General features: G+C 40.6%; 1 protein-coding gene across 2 annotated transcripts in view; it reads right to left on the bottom strand.

Moving 5' to 3' along the window:
* The window catches only part of galnt7 (UDP-N-acetyl-alpha-D-galactosamine: polypeptide N-acetylgalactosaminyltransferase 7), a 148,724-nt gene that overhangs the window by 41,277 nt on the left and 84,798 nt on the right, over positions 1-22,649 (bottom strand). For both annotated transcript variants that reach the window (XM_060842873.1, XM_060842864.1), the window contains exon 3: positions 1,379-1,545. In XM_060842873.1, the coding sequence (XP_060698856.1) occupies positions 1,379-1,545 (167 nt within the window). The remainder of the gene's footprint in view (positions 1-1,378; positions 1,546-22,649) is intronic.

The raw sequence follows: 22,649 nt of genomic DNA, 5'->3' as shown, positions 1-22,649 counted from the left end.
CTGGGACGAATTAACGTAACTCTATTGGTGCTGATGGCAGCAGCAGTAATATTAGTAATAGCAGTACAACTTGCATTTATATAGCACCTTTTACAACTTCAGGATATCCCAAAGATCTTCAAAACTCATTAAGTACAATGTGTTTTAATGGACTAAGCAGACTATTAGAAGTGACACCTCTATAGCAATACTCACTTCCGTCTATCAGTTTTCTTTTCTGAATACTAGGTTGGTTAGATTCAATTCTGTTTTCAGGGGAATGAAGAAATCAGGTGATAAAAGTGTCCATACTGAATAACTGGGGAAAACCCCTCCAAGAAATGTAATATTCAACTCTGACTAGATACAAGAACGACAGGAAGCTTGCGGTAAATATAATGAGCAATCTGAGAAATAATGTGCCAATTGCCTTTTGCTCTTTTATTACTTACTATGGTTTAATATGCCATCATAACACTGCACTACTATGCTGTATACTTCTTTTGTACTTACAAAAATGAAAGATGGCACTATTCATCAAATGATGTTTAAAAACCAATTCGTGCATGTTATTTTTATGTTTCAGTACTTCAGACTATAAGATGACAATGAAGATGCACAAAAAATACTTGAACTGGATTCAGTTCCCAACAAGCTGAGAAAACGGCAAGTTTGAAACCCGGGACTTAAATCTGGTCTTCCAAAATAAGGATTCTGCGTTTCTAGAATAAAGTCACATCATATTCTATAGAAATAAAATTGCAGCCTCAATAAAGTTATAAGCTTGGGAAAGGATGCCCCCTTGTGGGTTCCTAAGAGCCCAATCATTTTTAAAAAAAATAATTGGATGGGACAAATTCTCAGGCTTGTAAAAGAGCAAAAACAGATATATCAAATTGGGGAGGGATGAGCACTATAGAATTAGTCACCTCAGGACCCTCAATTATGGAGAAGAAAGTTATTTTTGTTCGTGAAGAGCTTCCTAAGAGGAGGATGACTGCAGAGTGGAATTCTTTACTGCAGAGGGCTGTCGAGACTGGATCATTAAGTATATTCAAGGCTGAGAGTCACAAATTTCTAATCATTAAGGGAATCAAGGGTTATAGGGTAAGGCGGGAAAGTTGATTTAAGGATTATCAGATCAGCTATGATTTCATTGGGTCTTCTACTTCTCCTTTGTCTTATGAAGCCTATATTTACATATTATATGCAATTCATACACACTGTAACACAAAGCCTAGCAAGCTGCTCCACATGAACATTATTAGACAACATTAATCACTGAGCTGGTGTGATCAGATTAAAGGGTAGGTTTTAAGAAGTATCTTAAAGGACAGAGAACAATGGAGGCAGGGTGTTAATTGGAGGCAACTCCAATGATTAGGGTGTGAGTTCATACCTTTGTTACTGTAGTCATCAATCAGAACTATTTCTGCTAGATACATTTTAGGTGTCCTCTTGATCACACTGTGGACAGTTCTCATAAGGGTTGACCACCCTTCATTATGGAAGACAATGATAACACTTGAAGTGAGGAGACGATCATCATAATGCCAATACTTGCACCTGGCAAGAGCAAAATAGAAATTAGATACCTGTACTATGCAGGTTCTCAACAACACTTATTGAGAATATAATACAGAAACTAGTGAAGAGTTATTGTACACCAACCATTTCTGTTCTGCTCTCATACTTTTCCCAACAATTTTCTTGCCCACTCATAGGGCTGGTTTTTGTGTTTCTTGTCTGGGTGCATAGAGGTATATGAGAAACCCCCCCTTGCTCTGCTGACCAATTTGGTTGGAAATAGTGTAAAACCATTTTGTTTGTTCCCTTCCAACTTAGAAGCTAGCATCAGGTCCAGTGTTTTCACATGCCAGAATACAGTCAGCTCATGACATCAAATTATGATTAAAAAGTGAAAACATTTTATTGCCTTGTGGTGAATACTTGATAGTTTAAAGAAACTGTGTTTCAAAGGGGAGATGCACGGTAGGCCCAGGGTGTCATGAGGCAGAGGAGTAACGCTGCAGTCACAGCTAGATTTGCAACTTCCCTGATCTCAGAGCATTTTTGGTATTATTCCTTGAAGATGCAAGGAGCTTATAATGTTACTAGAAAACACACAGACACTACCACCTTCTCCAGCAGAATCTGCAGGTATATTTAACTCTATCCTGACAGCTGACATTTTCTACCATCCTTCCGCCACCTTTTTACAGCTGCTGCAAAACTAGCACAAACTTTTTTTTATATTCAATGCCTGATAAATGGAGCAGGCAATGAAAAACTGCAGATGGTTGGTTTGCTCCTTTGTGTTATTGAGAACTAGCACAATGTCATCTGGCTGCAAACATCATGCTGCATTTCTCATCAAAACATTTGATTTAGGAATCCTTTCTTGGGGATATTTCTATTAGTTTTCCAATTTCCAAGGACAAAAAAAAACTCTCAGGCATTTCATCCTCTCAAGTTTGCTTCACCATTCGACAAAATCATGGCTGATCTGACCCAGACATCACCCTTTTTATGCTCTTCTCATGGCAATCAACTTCCCAATATTACAAAAATCTTTTTACCTTTTATTTAAATACTTTCAGTGATCTAGCCTCCACAACTATCTGCGTTAGAGACTTTCAGACATTGGTGGTATAGGGGACAGCGTAGAAGGTTACTTAAGATTACAAAGAGATTTTCATCATTTGGGCCAATAGGCTGAGGAGTAGAGGATGGAATTTAATTTGTATAAATGTGAGTTATTGCATTTTGGTAAAATGAACAAGGGCAGCATTTATACTGTTAGTGGTGCCCAATTAATATTAAAATAAATAACCAGCCCTCAACTTTACCTCAACTTTGAGTTCAGAATCAGCAAAAAAAAACCAGAAAGTCAAAACCATTCTGTCCCCAAAACACTGAACTAGTTATAGAAATAATGTCTAGAGAAAATTAGGCCATCTTCTTGTGTGATCAACAGTTGAAATAATAGTGCCAGAACCACAAAAGAAAAACAGCCGCTTAAGAGAGTTGTCAGTCTTCACTGCACTCGACAAAATCGAATCTTGCTGAGATTTTTTTTGCCTGCAACCAGAATTGAGAGATTTTATAAACTGCATATTCTTGCCAATGTTTCCATGAGATCACAAAAGGTAAAAACGTCCAATATAGAAATGGGAAAACTTTAGAAGAGTCATAGAATCCCTACAGGCCATTTGGTCCAACAAGTCCACACCGACACTGAAGAGTATCCCACCCAGACCCATTCCCCTACCCCATTATCTACATTTGTCATGATGAATGCACCTAACCTACACATCCCTGAACACTACGGGTAATTTAGCTTGGCCAATATATCTCTGGACTGTGGGAGGAAACCGGAGCACCCGCAGGAAACCCATACAGACTCTGGAAGAATGACAACCATATGGAGTTTGCACAGAGGTTGGAATTGAACCTGGGTCCCTGGTGCTGTGAGGCAGCAATGCTAACCACCGAGCCACCGTGCCAATTGATTGATAAACTAATCAAGCTTCGAGCAGAAAACCCATGGTCTGATTTATTTGCACATAGCAATATGAAAATAAATTAAGGCACATAATGAAACCCGAATTTACCTTATTAAATTTGGAGAGGGAGCTACAAGATAGGTAAGAGATAGAGTTGATCTGAGTAAGGAACCCACAAAACCTTTGGAAATAAGTGTATAAATTGGGTAAAGAGGCCAATGGTTTTGGGGATTCAACTACACAAGAGATTAATAAAGACTATTTTAAAAAGTGAACATTTTCAAAACTATTCAAACTGCATATTCCTACAATGGAGTACAGTAAACAGAATTGGTAGCTCACCTGCACCCAAGGGCAATATTATGAACAAACAAGAGAAATAATTCTAAACCCCTTTGAAGATGAAATTTTTGATTATGTTGAAAGACTAGAATAGCTGATATTGTTCCTCTACTCTGTCCTAGTTAACCCCAAGTTACATTTTCAATCCCACATCATCACCATCACGAAGATGACTTTCACCTCTATAATATAGCTGATCTCTGCCAGATAAAAATCAAAATCCTAATCCAAGTCATTTTCACAATCAGCCTAAGCTACTCCATTGTTCCCTTGGTTAGTTCATCATCCTCTATCTATCAGTGAATTAAAATCATAATTTACTTCGCACTTCTCCCAAGAGAGGTACAAAAATATTTTTGGATGGAATGTGGAGCACGAGGCCAAGGGTGAAGATATTTCTGTCACATTATAGAGTGCAAACAGGCGAAAGAAGGAAGAAACTAAAGATGGTAGGGCTGAAAGAAGGGCACAAAGAGATGCATGGATGATAACAATTTCTTTAAGTCATCAGTGAAAATGAAGCTCCTGCTTGCAGCAGCACTGAACTCAGTTCTGAGAAGATTAGATTAGGTTAGATTCTCTACAGTGTGGAAACAGGCCCTTCGGCCCAACTAGTCTACACCAGCCCTCCGAAGAGTAACCCTCACAGACCCATTCCCCTGACTAATGCACCTAACTCTATGGGCAATTTATCAAGACCAATTCACCTAACCTGCATATCTTGTGAGGAAAGAGCTGAAAAACGTGTTACTGGAAAAGCGCAGCAGGTCAGGCAGCACCCAAGGAGCAGGAGAATTGACGTTTCGGGCATAAGCCCTTCTTCAGGAAAGAGGAGGGTGTGCCAAGCAGGCTAAGGTAAAAGGTAGGGAGGAGGGACTTGGGGAAGGGGTGTTGGGAATGTGATAGGTGGAAGAAGGTTAAGGTGAGGGTGATAGGCTGGAGAGGGGGTGGGGGCGGAGAAGTTGGGAAGAAGATTGCAGGTCAAGGTGAATTTGTGACGGATATGGAAGGATCCCTTGGGGCCTTGGAGGGAAGTGAGGGGGGAGGTGTGGGCACAAGTTTTGCATTTCTTGCGGTTGCAGGGGAAGGTGCCAGGAGTGGAGGTTGGGTCCGTGGGGGGTGTGGTCCTGACAAGGGAGTTGCGGAGGGAGTGGTCTTTCCAGAATGCTGATAGGGGAGGGGAGGGAAATATATCCTTGGTGGTGGGGTCTGTTTGGAGGTGACGGAAATGACGAAGGATGATATGATGTATCTGGAGGTTGGTGGGGTGGTAGGTGAGGACCAGTGGGGCACTGTCCTGGTGGCGATTGGAGGGGCGGGTTTCAAGGGCAGAGGAGCGGGAAGTGGAGGAGATGCGGTAGAGAGCATCGTTAACCAAGTCAGAGGAGAAATTGCGGTCTTTGAAGGAGGAGGCCATCTGGGTTGTTTGGTACTGGAATTGGTCCTCCTGGAGCAGATGTGGTGGAGGTGAAGGATTTGGGAATATGGGATAGCGTTTTTCCAGGGGGCAGGGTGGGAGGTGTAATCTAGGTAGCTGTGGGAGTTGTTCGGTTTATAGTAAACGTCCATGTTGAGACGGTCGTCTGAGATAGAAATGGAGGGGTCTAGGAAGGGGAGGGAGGAGTCTGAGACAGTCCAGGTAAATTTGAGGTCAGGGTGGAAGGTGTTAGTAAAGTAAACTGTGGGAGGAAACCGGAGCACCCAGAGGAAACCCACGCAGACACGGGTAGAATGTGCAAACTCCACACAAACAGTTGCCCGAGGCAGGAATTGAACCTGGATCCGTGGCACTGTGAGGCAGCAGTGCTAACCACTGAGTAACTCTGTACCTAAAGCATCACGTGGAGATGTTCTTATAACAACCTCTTTGCCTAGAAGTGGATTATGTCAAGGTTTGTATTTGTATAATCTCTAGTCCAGGAATATGTAAACAAGGAAGTGGGCCAACCAAGATCATTTTCTTCTCTCCTAAATTTTTCTCTACTGCTAGAAAATGCTATTTTACACTTCTTTGATCAATCCATACCTCATCCAAAATTTGTGCTTTCTCACAGGGCACAGATATATGTGGGAAAATACCTTTGCTAATGACCTGATGATGCATTTAAATACTCAACCATTTCAGAGCCCAAAGAACAGGAGAGCAAATTATCCTCAATCCTGAAGGATTGCCAAAAGGGGGTGATGATAGATTTGTGCAAATATAGGCTGACATTTCACTGCAGTATTGGGAGTGCATTACTTTCACTAACTTCTGAGTTACCTCTAGGCTTAACTATTCTAATGCTCTCTTGACAGCCTCCTGCCCTCCAGTCTCCATGAACTTAAACCCATGCAAAAACATTCTGTTGCTGTATCCTAACTTGCACCAAATCCTTTTCATCCATCACCATGCTGATCTACATTGGTATCCCGTTGAGCCCAACCTCAATTTTAAAATTCCATTTTTTGTTTTCAAATCCTTCCTTACCTTTCCCCTCTCCATCACTGTAAAAGCCCCTTAAATCTCAAAGATATCAGAGCTCTTTCAGTTCTGGCCTCTTGTAAAGAATAAGAGCAAAGAACAATACAGCACAGGAACAGGCTCTTTAGCCCTCTAAGTCTGTGCTGATCCATTTTGCCATTTCATGCTAAAACTGTTTTCATGTACATGATCTGTGTTCCTCTATTCCTTCCTATTCATGTATTCGTCCAGATGCTTATGTTACTTTTGTGTTGCTTCCACCACCTCCTCTGGCAGCGCGTTCTAGATACTCATCACCTTTGTTTCGCACATTTCTAACTCCCTAGAACCCCGCATCTTCAACCGGGATGTCCCCTAGTAATTGACCCCTTCTGATTTTAATTATCCCACCATTGCGAATATGCCTTCAGCACCTGGGTCCCACTCTCTGGAATTCAAACAGTAGACCTCCTCTCAGCCTCAGCTTTCCCTTTACTTGCATGGCCAAACATTTGATAATTTGCCGTAACACATGTAGCATTGTATTAAATTGTGTTTGACAACACTGAAAAGCTCTTTAGGACCTTTGATTATATTACAGACGTGATAAAAATGAGAGTTGTTTTATTGACAGAAATGCTGTCGTGAAGCTGAAGTCGTCTGAAAAAAAATGTGACATCCCAAGGCACTGCAACAAATAACAGATAACGATAATAACAGATAAAGTTTGTTCACTCAATTTAAAGATATGTATTATGATTTACTCCTCACAACAGACTGCTGCATTTGTAACGATTTTGCAACTGGTCTTTCCCTTTTTGATCTTACAACTCTTACTCATATTTCCCCAATGTTTCATACCTAAAATCATTCAGTAACAACCATTTTCCGCAAACAGGAAAAGAGAAAATCCATGTAATTTAACAGAGGGTCAGGTTAATTGCCCAAGAATTTGAGATTCCTCCTTTTGCTTATTATGCATTTACAGACATTTATGACTATACCACGGTGCTCAGACAGTGACCCAAAAATATTCTCAGAGCTCAGGCAAGTCTGCAACTTTCCCTGAGCCATATGCAAGGGTATTTGAGATAATTATTTTTATTGCCAAGTTTCTATTGAACTGGTTTTGCGAAATCTCTATAGCTACTTGAAAAGATAGAGTTTTCGTGGCTTTGTGCGCAAAGAACTCCAGTTCATTTTTCCATACTAATGAATTCCTACTCCCCCATTGCCATTTGCCTTGTTAATTCAATAGTTTGTCTTTCTCAATCTATGCTTCCCAGAGCAAAACTACAGCCATCCTACTCTTGACCAATACTGCAACTATGAACTATTGAGTCATAACATAGAAATACACAGGTCACCAATGAGAATTAAAAGTTCCACTCCCAACTCTCTGCAACCGAGTACTCAATTCTAACTTTTATTTATTATGGACAAAGCTAGGGGAAATAGTGAGACAAATGCAAACCAGACAGAACAGTGGTGTGTGAAATCATAGCAAACTGCATCAAATATTCTGAAAGCTATAATGCACTATTAAAGTCTTTTGATTTACAAAGTGCATTGAATACGCATTAGGTAAAGCTTGTATGGAAAAGCATTAAAAGAGAAAATGGCAATATTTAAATGGATACGGATTCAAGTGACTGTTTAAAATCAAAACATACTATGGTGCAAAAATCAAATGTTGAATTAGTAACATATGTAACAACATGGGTCAAATATTTAAGCAGCTTGGGCCAAATTTTACAGTGTAGCCTCTGGTCTAAATTTCACTCGCCCTTGTGAAAATCAATTCCATATTATTTTCTTCAAAGGTTAGACTTTATACAGCAGATAAAGATAAACAGAGTTTCATGCCATAATAACTCTGGGCTTGTCTACGTTGGACAGCTTTACCTTTCCACAAAGTGACTTTCAACAACTTCCTTCATCCTGGCCCTGCCTTTACAGTTTAATATACACCATGGTACAAAGCAAGTAAGTAAAAACACCAAGAAATTATCCGAAGTCTAGCTTTAACAATATATGTGGTGGGTCTCCCTACTGGATAAGATCCTAGTCCGAGTTAACCAAAGGCATGTTCAGCTCTAGGGAATGAGTTGTGTAAAGGATTATCCAATAAACTGAAAGACAGATGTTACTTACCAAGATTGTATAAAATTGTTACTTATTCATACTTTAATTTTTTTTAAAATAGTATGGTTTGATTAGTCTGAATCAAATACTGCTTTGAGTGATTTTAAATTGGGACAAAAATTGTTGTGGCAAAAGTTTCTTTAATTCAATTACAGATATTACTGGTATTTTTGAGTTGGACTGAAACTGGGAAATAAAATCTCATTAGAGTACATTTGCTCAGTTTACAAGCTAGCCATTTTCTCTATACTCAAAACAGATCAATCTTTCTTCATTTAACACAAAGTATCTTATTTAGAAAGCCGAGAAGAAACTTATGAATAACTTATTTTATTAGAAACTTTTGTGAGAACCCGCCACTATTCAAAATTTTTAAAAACAGATTCATAGAGTCAAGGGCTGGTCTAGTTCAGTTGGCTGGACATTGCTTCACAAACCAATGTGGATGTTAATGGTGTGGGTTCAATCCTCACAACAGTTGAGGTTTCCAATGATTTGGATGTGAGCATAAGAGGTATAGTTAGTAAGTTTGCAGATGACACCAAAATTGGAGGTGTAGTGGACAGTGTAGAAGGTTACCTCAGATTACAAGGGGAACGAGATCGTGATCAGATGGACCAATGGGATGAAGAATGGCAGATGGAGTTTTGTTTAGATAAATGTGAGGTGCTGCATTTTGGGAAGCAAATCTTAGCAGGACTTATACACTGAATGGTAAGATCCTAGGGGGTATTGCTGAACAAAGAGACCTTGGAGTGCAGGTTCATAGCTCTTTGAAAGTAGTTGCAGGTAGATAGGATAGTGAAGGCGGTGTTTGATATGCTTTCTGTTACTGGTCAGAGTATTGAGTACAGGAGTTGGGAGGTCGTGTTGCGGCTGTACGGTACATTAGTTAGACCACTTTTGGAATATTCAATACAATTCTGGGTCTCCTTCCTATTGGAAAGATGTTGTGAAACTTGAAAGGGTTCAGAAAAGATTTACAAAGATGTTGCCAGGGTTGGAGGATTTGAGGTATAGAGAGCGGTTGAATAGGCTAGGGCTGTTTTCCCTAGAGTGTCGGAGACAGATGGGTGATGTTTTCGAGGTTTATAAAATCGTGAGGGGCATGGATAGGCTAAATAGTCAAGGTCTTTTCCCTGGGGTGGGGGAGTTCAGAACTAGAGGGCATATGTTTAGAGTGAGAGGGGAAAGATATATAAAAAAAAAGAGACCGATGGGTCAACTTTCTCATGCAGAGGTTGGTGAGTGTGTGGAATGGGCCGCCAGAGGAAGTGGTACAATTGTAACAGTTAAAAAGGCATCTGTATGGGGATATGGATAGGAAGGGTTTGGAGGGATATTGGCCTGGTGCTGGCAGGGGGATATCTGGTTGGCATGGACAAGTTGGACTGAAGGGTCTGTTTCCATGCTGTACATCTCTATGACTCTATGACTCTCTCCTTGTTTGAGGTATGGGGGCCCTCAGCTTAAATCACCGTCAGTCATCAATCTCTACATAAGACCTACATAAAACTATGGCAACTTGACTTGACAGCATGGAAACAGGTTCTTCAGCCCAACTCATCCATGCCAACCAGGTTTCCTAAACTGAACTAGTCCCATTTGCCTGTATTTATCTCATATTCCTCTAAACTTTTCCTATCCACGTACCTTTCCAAATCCCTTTTAAATGTTGTAATTGTACCCGACTCTACCAATCCCTCTGACAGCTCGTTCCATACACTCATCAGCCTCTGTGAAAATGTTGCCTCTTATGTTCATTTTAAATCATTCTCCTCTCACATTAAATATATGCCCGCTAGTTTTGGACTCCCTTATCCTGGAGAAAAAAGCTTGACCACTCACCTTATCTATGCCCTCGTGATTTTATACATTTCTAGAAGGTCACCCCTCAGCCTTCAGTGCTCCGGGGGGGGGGGGGGGGGGGGGGCGCAAAGTCCCCAACCTATTCAGTCTCTCCTTATAACTTAAACCTTCCAGTCTCAGTAACATCCTTGTAAATCACTTTTGCACCCTTTCCTTTCAATAACATCCTTCCTACAGCAGAGTGACCACAATTGTAAGCAGTACTCAAAATGTGGCCTTAGCAATGTCTTGCATAGCCGTAACGTGAACTCGCTCCCACCACTGTCTCCTACAGTCAGCCAATTTTGCATCTGCTTGGCTAGCTCTTCCTGGATCCCATGTGATATAACCCTGTTCACCAGTCTACATGCAGAACCTTATCAAAGGCCTTGCTAAAGTCCAAGTAAACAATGTCTGCCACTCGGCCTTTATCTTCTTAGTCGCCTGTTAAAAAAAAACGCAATTATGAGCCACGATTTCCCACGCACAAAACCATGCTGACTTTCCTTGATTAATCCTTCCTTTTCCAAATGCATGTAGATTCTGTCTCTCAGAATTCCCTCCAACAACTTAACCATGAATGATGTTCGGCTCACTGGCCTGTAATTCTTTGGCTTTTCCTTGAAACCTTTCTGAAATAATGGTTCAACATTAGCCACCCTCCAGTTTTCCATTTGATGTTGCCTTGCCTTGCATCATCAAAATACTGACAACTGAACATGTATCTAAAGACTACATGACCTTTCTCAATCTGAAATTTGTTAACCATTTCTATATTTTATCTTATTGTGTGCCTAGCACACTTGGCAACACAAATCACACATTGGGGACAAGTGCAATGGTTGATGATAACCTTTAGAACAGTGCTTTCCAAACCTTTTCCACTGTGATGCCATAGTGAGGACCGAGAAAGCAAAGTAAAAGGTTGTCACAGCAGGTACCTGTTAGTGTAAATGCACTGCTTTCTAACTTGGTCAGAGCAAACCATTGTTGCCTTAGAGTGCAGGACGCTGAAATTGCAGCTTATGGGGTTCTGAAAACGTTGAACCTTGCCGAATAATACAAATTGTTTGAAAACAGTGGTCTCAGTTAACATGAGAATACAGCAGCTAGGTGGTAATATAAAAAAAACTCTCAACTAGTTTTCAAGATAATCACTAAATAGTCTCCCCTTTAAAATAATTAAATACATTTAAATGAAATTAATATAATTTAATTTTACTAATTGATAAGAAGCACAGAAGATGCTTCAACATTTCTAAGAGATTGACGAGATGTAAAAGATCAACTAGGAGCAAGTGAGGACTGCAGATGCTGGAGATCAAAGTTTAAAGTGGGGTGCTGGGAAAGCACAACTGGTCAGGCAGCATCCGGGGAGCAGGAGAATTGATGTTTCGGGCAACAGCCCTACATCAGGACTGAGATGTAAAAGATGTTTCATAGAAGATTGCAACTAATAAATCAAAATCCATTAGTGGAGAACATAACTGGAGAAAAGCTTACAGCAGCAGTATAATGGGCTAAAGTTTTGCTGATTGGATGGTTGGCAGAGAAGTGGTTTTGCTAGAACAGATGGGCAAATGGCCAGCCATCATTTGGCCACCATCTTCAACTTTACAGGAGACACCCAATTATTCTTGCCAGCCAATTCATTCCTGATGAAGGGCTTATGACCAAAATGTCGACTCTCCTGCTCCTCAGATGTTGCCTATTCTGCTATGCTTTCCCAGCGACATACTTTTCGACCCGATTAAAGAGCCTGCCATCAGGCATTGGTCCTATTCAGTTTGTCAGCCCACCCGTAAAGCTGCCAGCCCTCTATTAGTTTCAATAGCTCTATGGAACAGGCTCTTTAACATATGGCAGGCAGCTGAGGAGGAAAGAAAAATATGCAAGCAACGGCAGGAAAAGCCCTCTGAGAAAATAGCTGGACTGCCTTCCTTATGCTTTAAAAAAACTCTTTGGGCTTCTGGTGGAAGGTTGCCTCCATGTACTTGACAAGTTATCATAGAATTTTACAATTCTGGAGGAGGCCATTTGACTCATCTATGGCTGTACCAGTTAACAAAAGAGCTACCCAGCTAGTACCATTCTCCAGCAGCATCCCCGAAACCTTCTAAATTCGTTCTCCAGAAACTTCAGCACATAACACAGGGAAAGGAGTGTTCCCCAGTCAAAAGATGCCATATTTGCAAAGGGATACTAAACCAAACTTCAATCTACCCCATGTGCTGGATGTAAGTGATTGCATGTGACATTGTTTGAAGATTGTTAGAGGGTTTAACATCCAACATGTAATCCTCAACAGTAACCTCTTCATTGTTTGTAGGGCAATTCTGTGCACAAATTGGCTGCTGTTGTTACTTATCTTGTAACAATGACTACTGTATTCTTCAAGAAGTGCCTTATTGGTTACAAATAATTGTTGGATTTTCCGGAGTGAAAGGAACTATATCAATGCAAATGATTCTTTTCTAGTACCCACAGCTACGATAAATTCAAATGCTCAGGCAACTCCAGTAGCAAAACATTAAGCATTTCAGAAACAGATGTAAACACTCTGGGATGATTTTCCCTCCCTGCCACTGCGGCACCTTAACAGCACCTTACATGTGCATGGGAGCCTGAAATGAAAGATTATGAGGTTAACACACATATCTGAACAAGACATCCTTCATCAGATCTGCTTGTCTTGCCCTCTCTACAATTCTCCTTCTTCGGAGGTATCACAAAGAATGAGCTTTTGCCCTTCCGCTAAATAGCAACTCAAGTGAACTCTGCTATTGTTGACAGATTAGTTTTGTGATCGGAGACACTATTGGCTAAAGACTGACATTTAGAAAGACTTATCCTAGTTTCAAATCTGAGTTGACAGCTTTGACACTGACAGCTACATTGGAGACTGAAGTGAACGTGCATAGAAGGTAAAGGATACTAAATGCTTTCTGAGATTAGCATTGGAAGAAGTTTGCAAGGGCCACGAACAGTGCCTCCTAGCCATTTTTTTGCAATGCAAGCATTTACAGAATCCAGCTCTACTGGTTTTCTTCAAGGGCAGATCTTGTTCATGTTCAACTATCAAATTTAGAAATGTCCCAAAGTTGAGGAAAATAAAGAATTGGAATTTTGGTAGCCACAATTGATTTTGATTATGCTTGGTCTGCAGCAGATTTTTCATGAACAAAAAGCCAGAAATGAACCAGTCTCCATAGTAGTTGTCTCCATAGTGTGGCACGGTGGCACATGGTTAGCACTGCTGCCTCACAGCGCCAGAGATCCGGGTTCAATTCCTGCCTCAGGCGACTGACTGTGCGGAGTTTGCACATTCTCCCAGTGTCTGCGTGGGTTTGCTCCGGTTTCCTCCCACAGTCCAAAGATATGCAGGTCAGGTGAATTGGCTATGCTAAATTGCCCGTAGTGTTAGGTAAAGGGATATGGGTGGGTTGCGCTTTGGTGGGTCGGTGTGGGCTTGTTGGGCCGAAGGGCCTGTTTCCACACTGTAAGTAATCTAAAGTATCTAAATCTAAAGTAATCTAGCTGTTACCAACAAGAACCTATAATAGATAACTTAAATCTATGAACTAGTACAATCTTGCAGGTACAATGAAGGGCTGCAATGAGTTGGTTTGATTTATAAAAATGCACAGCAAAATACAGTAACAGAAAATTATTTCCCTTATAGATCGATTGGTTTTCAGTTTTGATAGCTCAGATTGCAAAATCCTCCTTTTTGAAAATTCACTGAAAATTCTCTTTTGAATGTTAAGTTATCAAAAGATAACAAAAAAGTGCTTGATGACAGATCATAACTGAAACGTAACTCCTTATCTTTATCTGCACATATTCTGTCACATCTGCTGAGCATTTCCAACATGGCGTTGTAATTAGAGGTTGTGCTTTTTGTGCCATGGGAAACAGAACATCCACAGCAACCAGGAGAATGATATTAATTTACATATAAAAAGGTGAAGGAATCATGCATTGAGCAAGAACCTGCACCTCCACCTAACACTGTAATTTTCTACCTTCCTCTCTTGAGGTTAACATAACCAGATGATTTTGAAATGCATTCACATATTTCTACCTGGGTGTAGTATTTTAACTTTCGACAGTGTTTTCCCCATGTCAGATTGTTTTGACATTAAAACAAGTGTAATGTTTCTGTACTGCTGAACTTCAGAATTTATAATTTTTGGCAATAGCCAGCAACTAAAATGCCCTTTAAACTCACAATTACATTTGGAAGCATTAATTAATTTGACACGTAACCACTTTCAACATTTTAGACTGTTGTGAGCAGATCATGCTGCTTGCTTTATCATTCCAGTTGCACACTGGATTTCTTAGTTCATTAATTCTAATACAATCTAGGGTGGTTTTCACAGCTCAGTGATTTTCTTGGAAATTTGTTTCCCTATTGCTATCTCAGTTGTTGGTGTCCCATAGAATGCATCTAAGTCTGTGTATTACATCTGTATTGTTTCTTCGGTCTAAGCAAACAGGTTCTATTCTTGACCCTTCCATCTCTCCTTGAACAATACTGACATTCTTCCTCTTTCCTTTCTTTCTCTATCGAGCCTAAACATGACATAACTGCTAGATTTAAAACCTAGCCTTGCCCTTTTATTGATCCAGGATTCCTTCATCACAATAAAAACCAAAAGAACTGCTGATGCCATAAATCAGAAACAAAACAGAAGCTGCTGGAAAAGCTCAGCAGGTCTGGCAGCATCTCTGTAGAGAAATTAAAGTTAGTGTTTTGGGTCCGGTGACCCTTCCTCAGAACTGATAGTAGCAAGGAAAATGTTGGTTTAACATTTTGATGGTCAACTTTGTGCATATCACATAAATTAACCCTTGGCACTCAAACACCAAGTATCTAACTGTCTATCTATCCCTTGCATAATCAAAGATAGATCTGACGACATTGCCAAGGAGGGCTCCATGAAATCTAAGGGTCACTAGACCTGAAATGTTAACTCTGCTTTCTATCCATAGATGCTGCCAGACTTCCTGAGTTTCTTCGGTGATTTCTGCTTGGTTCCACTAAGTTGGACCAAGTCATAAAATCCTTCCCTTGTCAGAGAGTCTGTGCAAAAATAACACCTCAACCTACAAGTTCATCAGGCAGCGGTTTGTACATAGTGTTTCAGACTCTGCAGAAAGAACAGTAGATCCTGAGAAAACTGCCAAACAAACATTGAAATGTGGTTTCATTTATTGGTTAAAACAACTGTCCTTCATGCACAGTTTCTCATGAAAAATTCAACGAGCCCAGACATACAAATACTGGCTGTATAAAATACTGGCAGTATAAATACTGTGACCATTGCTTTCAATGTGGTTTCCTCTACACTGGGGAGAGGGGACGCCAACTTGCAGAACGTTTCAGTGAACATCTCTGGGACACACGAACCAAACAACCCTACCATCTGTGGCCAACCACTTCACTCTCCCTCCCACTCCGCCAAGGACATGCAAGTCCTGGGTCTCTTCCACTGCCAAATCCTAGCCATCCAACGTCATTTCCATCTTGGACCCCTCCAAGGGCAACAATGTCAATTTCACCAGTTTCCTCACCTCCCCTGCATCCAACCTTATTGCAGATCCAACCCTTCAACTTGGCACCGCCCTTTGAACTGTCCTACCTGTCCATCTTCCTTCTCTCCTATACGCTCTCTGCCACACCATCACCCTTCATCTTCATCTAACTATTGCCTTCCAAGCTACTGTTCCCTCAACACCCACTCCCCCTCCTATTTGTCTGTCAGTCCCCTTGGGCACCCTCTCACATTCCTGATGAAGGGTTTATGCCAGAAACAGTGACTGTCCTGCTCCTTGGATGATGCCTGACCTGCTATGCTTTTCCAGCATCACTCATTTTGATTCAGACATATAAATACCGGCTGCCATTTATAACGCAGCTTGATGGAATACTCTCCACTTTCCTGCATGAACGCAGCTCCAACACCATTCAGGAACCTTGACACCATCCAAGGCAAAGCAGTCTGTTTAATTAGCGCCACATTCATTAGCTTCACCATTCCCTTCCTCCACAATCATGCAATGGCAGCAGAGTATACCAACTGCAAGACACAGTTCTCACGAAAGCTTCTTCGACACCATCTAACAAACCCGTGAACTTTAACAACTAATACAAGGGCAACAGGTACATGGGAACATCACCACCTACAAGCTCCATTTCAAGACAGAACAAGCTGACTTGGAACAATCACGGTGTTGAGTAAAAATACTGGAACTCCCATTCTAAGAGGGCGGTAGTTATACATGGACTGGAGCAGTTCATGGCGACAGCTCAATACTACGTTCTCAATGGCAAATAGGGATAGGTGATAAACACTGGCCTGACCAGCGGCAACATTTATTTTGAAGGGGGGGGAGAGGGGGGAGGGAAGGAAGGGCAATAAGGGGTTAAGAGAGCCAGTACATGGAGGGTGCAGGGGCTGGTAACAGTGTGAAACTGTGCTTTCAGGAACTCTTTAATGTAATGCAAATATATATGTCTACATTACAAGTCAATTGAAGCAACAGCTAGGACTATGGAAATACATTGGTCTGTTCTCCACTATATGAACTGCCTTGAATTGTGCTGCAATGGAATTAATAAAGTAATTTTTCAAACAGGAAGCCGGCAAATTTCCAGTCGGTAAGAAATGAAATGGCAGAACAAGAGGCTAACTGAGTGTTTAAAGCACTAAAAGGATACAGCTTTGTTCTGTACTAGTTACATTACCACTGACGCAAAGCAAATTTGCTAACAAGCTACTTGTATGTAGGTACAGGTCTTGCCAAGAATGACTTGGACTGACAAGAGAATCTCTCTGAACTTTGAACCTCTCCATGATAAGATCATGGCATGGTGACTGTACAAAGCACAACGCTACTTGGTGCATACATAACATATTAAGTGAAACTGGAGCAAACTGCAAAAAAAGGACGAAGAAAGGTATTTAAGTCTCAGATTTTTGTACACTATTTCAGATTGGTGTATGCCATTTTTCCTTATTATGTATAAACAGAATACAAGATTAGATCTGCTCAAGTATAAAACATGAGCTAAAAATAAAATCCTTGTGCTTCGAAACCAATCAAGAAAGTGGGTAAATAGAGTCATTTCTCTACTGCAACCTTTGAAACAAAATTGTAAAGTCTTGTGTCACAAGCATGTGACAGGTTTACATGTTAAAAATAGCACTACCATCTGCTGGTTGGTAGTGGGACAGCACAATGTAAACTAAAACAAAAGCTTACAGGAGAAAGTGAGGACTGCAGATGCCGGGGATCAGAGCTGAAAATGTGTTGCTGGAAAAGCGCAGCAGGTCAGACCAACCTGGTCTGCCTGACCTGCTGCGTTTTTCCAGCAACACATTTTCAGCTAAAACAAAAGCTTATCCAATTGCCCTCTTTCAAAAAAACATTTCAACTTTTAAGCCAATGAGCACATAATTCCTGAATTTCACTGAACAAACAATGCAACTTTTATTTTATTCGAAAAAACTTTAAGGAAATGAATTTAGTCAACTCCAAAGGTGAATTAGCTAAACTGATTTCATGGTTATTGCCTACGTCCAGTTTGCATAGTGTATGAAACAGAAAGTTATGTTACATAAAAATCATTTTAAACATACACAGATTTGCTCTCAAAGTAAAATTTTAAAAAGTAAAAGGAAACATTGGGAGATACTTTGAAAAGTATTCAATCTATGCAAGAAAGTAACTGACATTAAGGTATGAACAGAAAAGTTCTGAAAATGTGTAACAAATCTGAAGAGAAGCCACAGAACACCTTGTACGTAAACTCTTTGCTGTTATGATTAATCAAGTATTTAGAGACTTTGACAAAAAAAGTAACCCTTGAATCAATTTACAAACATTCAAGTCAATTCGGGGTGAAATGGATATATGAGTCGGGCCTGCCTCTTTGTCAGATCAGTGTAGTGAAGCCACCATTGGGATGCATCCTGCAGCAACTTCACAGGAAGCAGGTGAGGCCACAGCTTTAGCTCAGCGGAGAAGCCTATAATCGCAGCTGGGAGCATAACTTTTGATGATTGCACTTCTTGGGCTTTTTTCTATTAATTCACTCCAGGGCACTGCTTGCTGACAACATGATTGAATGGCTAACCAATTGTGTGAAGAAAATCTTGCATTTCTTTAGCACCTTTTCGGATTTCAGGACATTCCAAATTAGTCTACAGCTAATGAAGTAACTTTGTAGTAGTCACCATTATAACAGAGGGAAAAGTGGTAGATTGTGATAAAAGAAATCAAGAGTTCATTAGTGTCTCATTTGGAGTCTCTCTCAATTATAAAGCCTCTTCATTGATCATAAAGCATCTCCAAAAATATTCATGCTACATAGTAGAAATCCTGCCTTGAATTACTTTTGTTCTTTTTCAGCTTTGTAGAAGAGCTTTAATGTGAAACAAACATTGGCACCATTGCCAGTTATTTTAAAATCCCCTCAGGGTACTACAGCTCTAACATGATGGAAGAGGTTTCTATGAACTTTAGATAATTCAGGCCTTCATGAGAAACATCATAAAGTTAGTAGATTATAGCAAAGACATGCTACCATGGCTCAATTTGACTGACCTGAAACACTAGATAACAAACTACTTTTCTAGTTTCAAATGAATTTTAAATGAACGAACTCAAACAAACCGCTACTCAAGTAGTGACATAAAGAAGACTGTTGAAAATGTGTTGCTGGTTAAAGCACAGCAGGTTAGGCAGCATCCAAGGAATAGGAAATTCGACGTTTCGGGCATAAGCCCTTCATCCTGATGAAGGGCTTATGCCCAAAACGTCAAATTTCCTATTCCTTGGATGCTGCCTAACCTGCTGTGCTTTAACCAGCAACACATTTTCAACTGTGATCTCCAGACCTCACTTTTTACACATAAAGTGGACTTACAACCCATTACAAAATAGATGTTTGAAATAAATGGAAGCAATTTTATTGACTAGAAGTTTAAGCCAACCTTTGTATTACTTTGATGCATCCACTTAAGATTTATAATACATTGGATCAGATCATACTCATGTTTCACTCCTTCATGACTCTGGAACTATTGTAGCTCCTTGGACTAGAAACAACAAACAGCCCTTTTCCCCATGCTGCAACCCAAGACCCAGATTGTACATGGATTCACTATTAATCTACAGCTGTATTCATGCAGAACATTTTAATTAAAATGATAGATATTGTGGAGAAGTGTTTTCAAGTTAAATGAAAATGAATTGTTCTAGTAGACATTTTTCCAATTATTTCCTATGGCTATGATGTCTAGAATCCTTCTTTCTATTTCTAGGGTTCAGTTATATAGGTTTGATGAAGGACCACATTGTGAAACAAAGTACAGCAGTAACACCTGTTTACATAAAGCCTTTTAATGTAGGAAGATCTCAAGATTCCTACTTTGTTCTTAGGCAGTTCTTTGGAATTAAGGATGACTTTTTTCTACTCAAGTTGTGGCTTGAAATGACTCATAAGTACAATATTGGATCTGTCAGTCCTGCCACAGAAGGTGTTTGCTGAACAAGGAGGATGAGACTCTTAGGACGCCCAATATTCATCCTGCTGTTGGCATGTGGGCATGTGTCAGAGAGATTCAAAATAGCTGGCTCCTTTTCTCCAACTTAGATGGTTATTGGCAAGAAATTCTCATGATCTTTCCAAGGAGGCTTTGAGGAAGCATCCTTGAAGCCCTCCAGTAGCCACTTGCTACAATTACATTTAGAGTAAAGAGATAGTTTTGGGAGTTATGTGTCAGACCTTCAAATGATGTAGCCTGTCAAACTCAGCTGATTGACCATAAAGATGAAGAGGTTATGCTTAAAACGTCAACTCTCACGCACCTCAGATGCTGCCTGACCGGTTGTGCTTTTCCAACGCCACACTTTTTGACCCTCAAATCCAGCATGTGCAGTCCTCATTTTCTCCCCGATTGATCATAAACAATACTGAGGTGTGGCCTATGAGAGAACACTGATCATGGAATACCTATCCTGCCAGTGGATTTGTAAGCTTTTGCAGAAGTATTGTTGGGGATATATGTCTTGGTGTTTGAAGCATCTGTTGCATTTTGTTTAGGTCATGGATGAATACAGGAGGGCTGGTAATACTGCTGTCCATGACACTTTGTCATCAACCACCCCATTCCTCAGATGATGAAAGGCTGCATTGGCACACTACAGCCAATGTTGAGTTTCACCATCGATGTCCATCCCGAGAGGAGATTTCCTATATATTACTTCATAATGTAATGAATTAGAAGTGCCTGTGTTGGACTGGGGTGGACAAAGTTAAAAATTACACAACACCAGGTTGTAGTCCAACAGGTTTATTTGGAAGCATTAGCTTTGAGACCACAGTTCCTTCATGAAGGAGTGGCACTCTGTAAGCTAGTGTGATTTCTAATGTAACAACATTTCAAAAGATGTTTCAATGCTCCAAAGGGCTTTGAAACATTATGAAATCATGTAAGCCACTATATAAGTACAAATCTTTCTATTCTTTTTTTTCAGAATGCTTTGTAAAGAAATTTGACTTTGATCACTAAGGATTCATTTTGTAATTCAAAGAGCATCACGATGCATGCTGTTTGCACTTGGAGCTGGAGCAGTTAAAAAATGGGAACAGGATCCATCTCGAGTGACTGGAGTGGGGGGGGGGGGGGGTGGAAATAGGAAAAGCAGGATAAAAGACTATGTGGAGCACGCAGGAAAGTGGAGTTGAGACCAGAAGATGATCAGTCATATTTATGTTAAATGATGGAGCATGCTCGAAGGGCTGAATTGCCTACTCCCGCTCCTAATTCTGATGTTCCTCTGTTCCTTTCTCATGCTGACTGGATTGCCTGTTGGCAATGCAAGTAGCCTGCATTGGCCTGGAACAGGTCCAGGACTCAAAGATAAAATGGATCAAATGAAAGACCAATCACACCACACCCACCAATGACCCTCAGAGTTGCAGCCACCATCCATCCAGAGGGGTAGCTTCTCCAGAATCAGTTAGGCGGCTGGGTGTTTTTGACAGGAATATAAACATACCCACATTTGTGTTTTACTCTCTCCACGCTCTCACTGGCAGTTCCCATTCTGGCCAATGCAGCTGGCAATGAGTACTGGAGTGCCTCCCGCTCCCACCTTTAGCATGAGGCTCTTGTCTACTATTTGATTACATGGTGAACCCCATCCCAAACATGTGGGGCGTGTTCAAATACTCAATTGCAAGGTATGTTCTTATGCCTGATTTCTGACTCAAATCGAGGATTCAACGCAGAGATCCAAATTCTCGACTTGAATCAATAAGTCATTGCCCAGTTGTCCACTAGCAAGTGTGGCGACCAGTGTAGAGCCAAGTTACAGATAAGAGGATAACTCCAGACTCCTCTGACAGTGTTGTTTTTGCTGATCTCAGCCAGGATGCAAGCAGGAAGATGAAGTCACTATCATTGCCCAAATAATTAAGTATAAGCAATGGGGACAGGAAGCAGTGGGAATTCCTCTTCCTGACCAGCTGTTGTACTTCCACACAGGAAGACACTGTTCTTTGCTTAGTTGTTGCTGCTGGCTTAAAAAAAAGGTACAGCATCAGATTTGCACAAAGCAGCTTACATATGGGTTACCTTAATAAATGTGCACATTTCTAAAGATTTCTTTATATGATCACCAACTCCCTATCGTCCCAGTCTTGATCTCCTGCCGTATCAATCTTCACTCTCCCTGCACCGACTTACCAACAAGAATCATCCAAATAACTATACTTTAATACATAACAGCATTTCTTCACCTCCCCAATCCAAAGTTCTCAATTATGAAACAAGACAGTTCAAAGTAAATGAGGAAACCCACAGTTAAATATTGCTAAAAAGGAGCAATGTTTAAATTTTTTTACAACCAAGCAGTTACTTTTATAGCCAAGACTATGGTACAGTAGAATGTCATATTTGTTTTGAAACCCCCTTTCTCTACAGCTTCACTAAGCATTACCTCGGCTATTCATGTTTATAACCTGGTGACACGGGAACAATTCGGGAAGGTTTGCAGCACTAGCTTATATTGAAGTAAAAAAGGACCCTTCAGTCTACAAATTTCTTTCCTTTCACACATAACCTTCTCCATTTGTTCAATTGGTTTGTGTCCAAGAAAGCCCACTCTCTCTCACATCCCCCCTCCGCTCCCCACCCCCACCTCCATAAATGGGGGCCCTGGATCAATCTCCTGGGGTAGGGGATTCATTCAAAGTTGAATAGAACAGAAAGGAGCATTTCAAATGAAGATTTGCAGTCACGTTTTGAAAGCCCATAGCAAAGAGGCTGGACTGCGTACAATTAAAAGACTGAACAATGTGCCTATAT

This window comes from Hemiscyllium ocellatum, chromosome 2, assembly GCF_020745735.1.
Source record: "Hemiscyllium ocellatum isolate sHemOce1 chromosome 2, sHemOce1.pat.X.cur, whole genome shotgun sequence".
Classification (NCBI taxonomy): domain Eukaryota; kingdom Metazoa; phylum Chordata; class Chondrichthyes; order Orectolobiformes; family Hemiscylliidae; genus Hemiscyllium; species Hemiscyllium ocellatum.
Note: the sequence above shows the minus strand (reverse complement) of the source record. Positions and strands in the feature narration are given on the sequence as shown.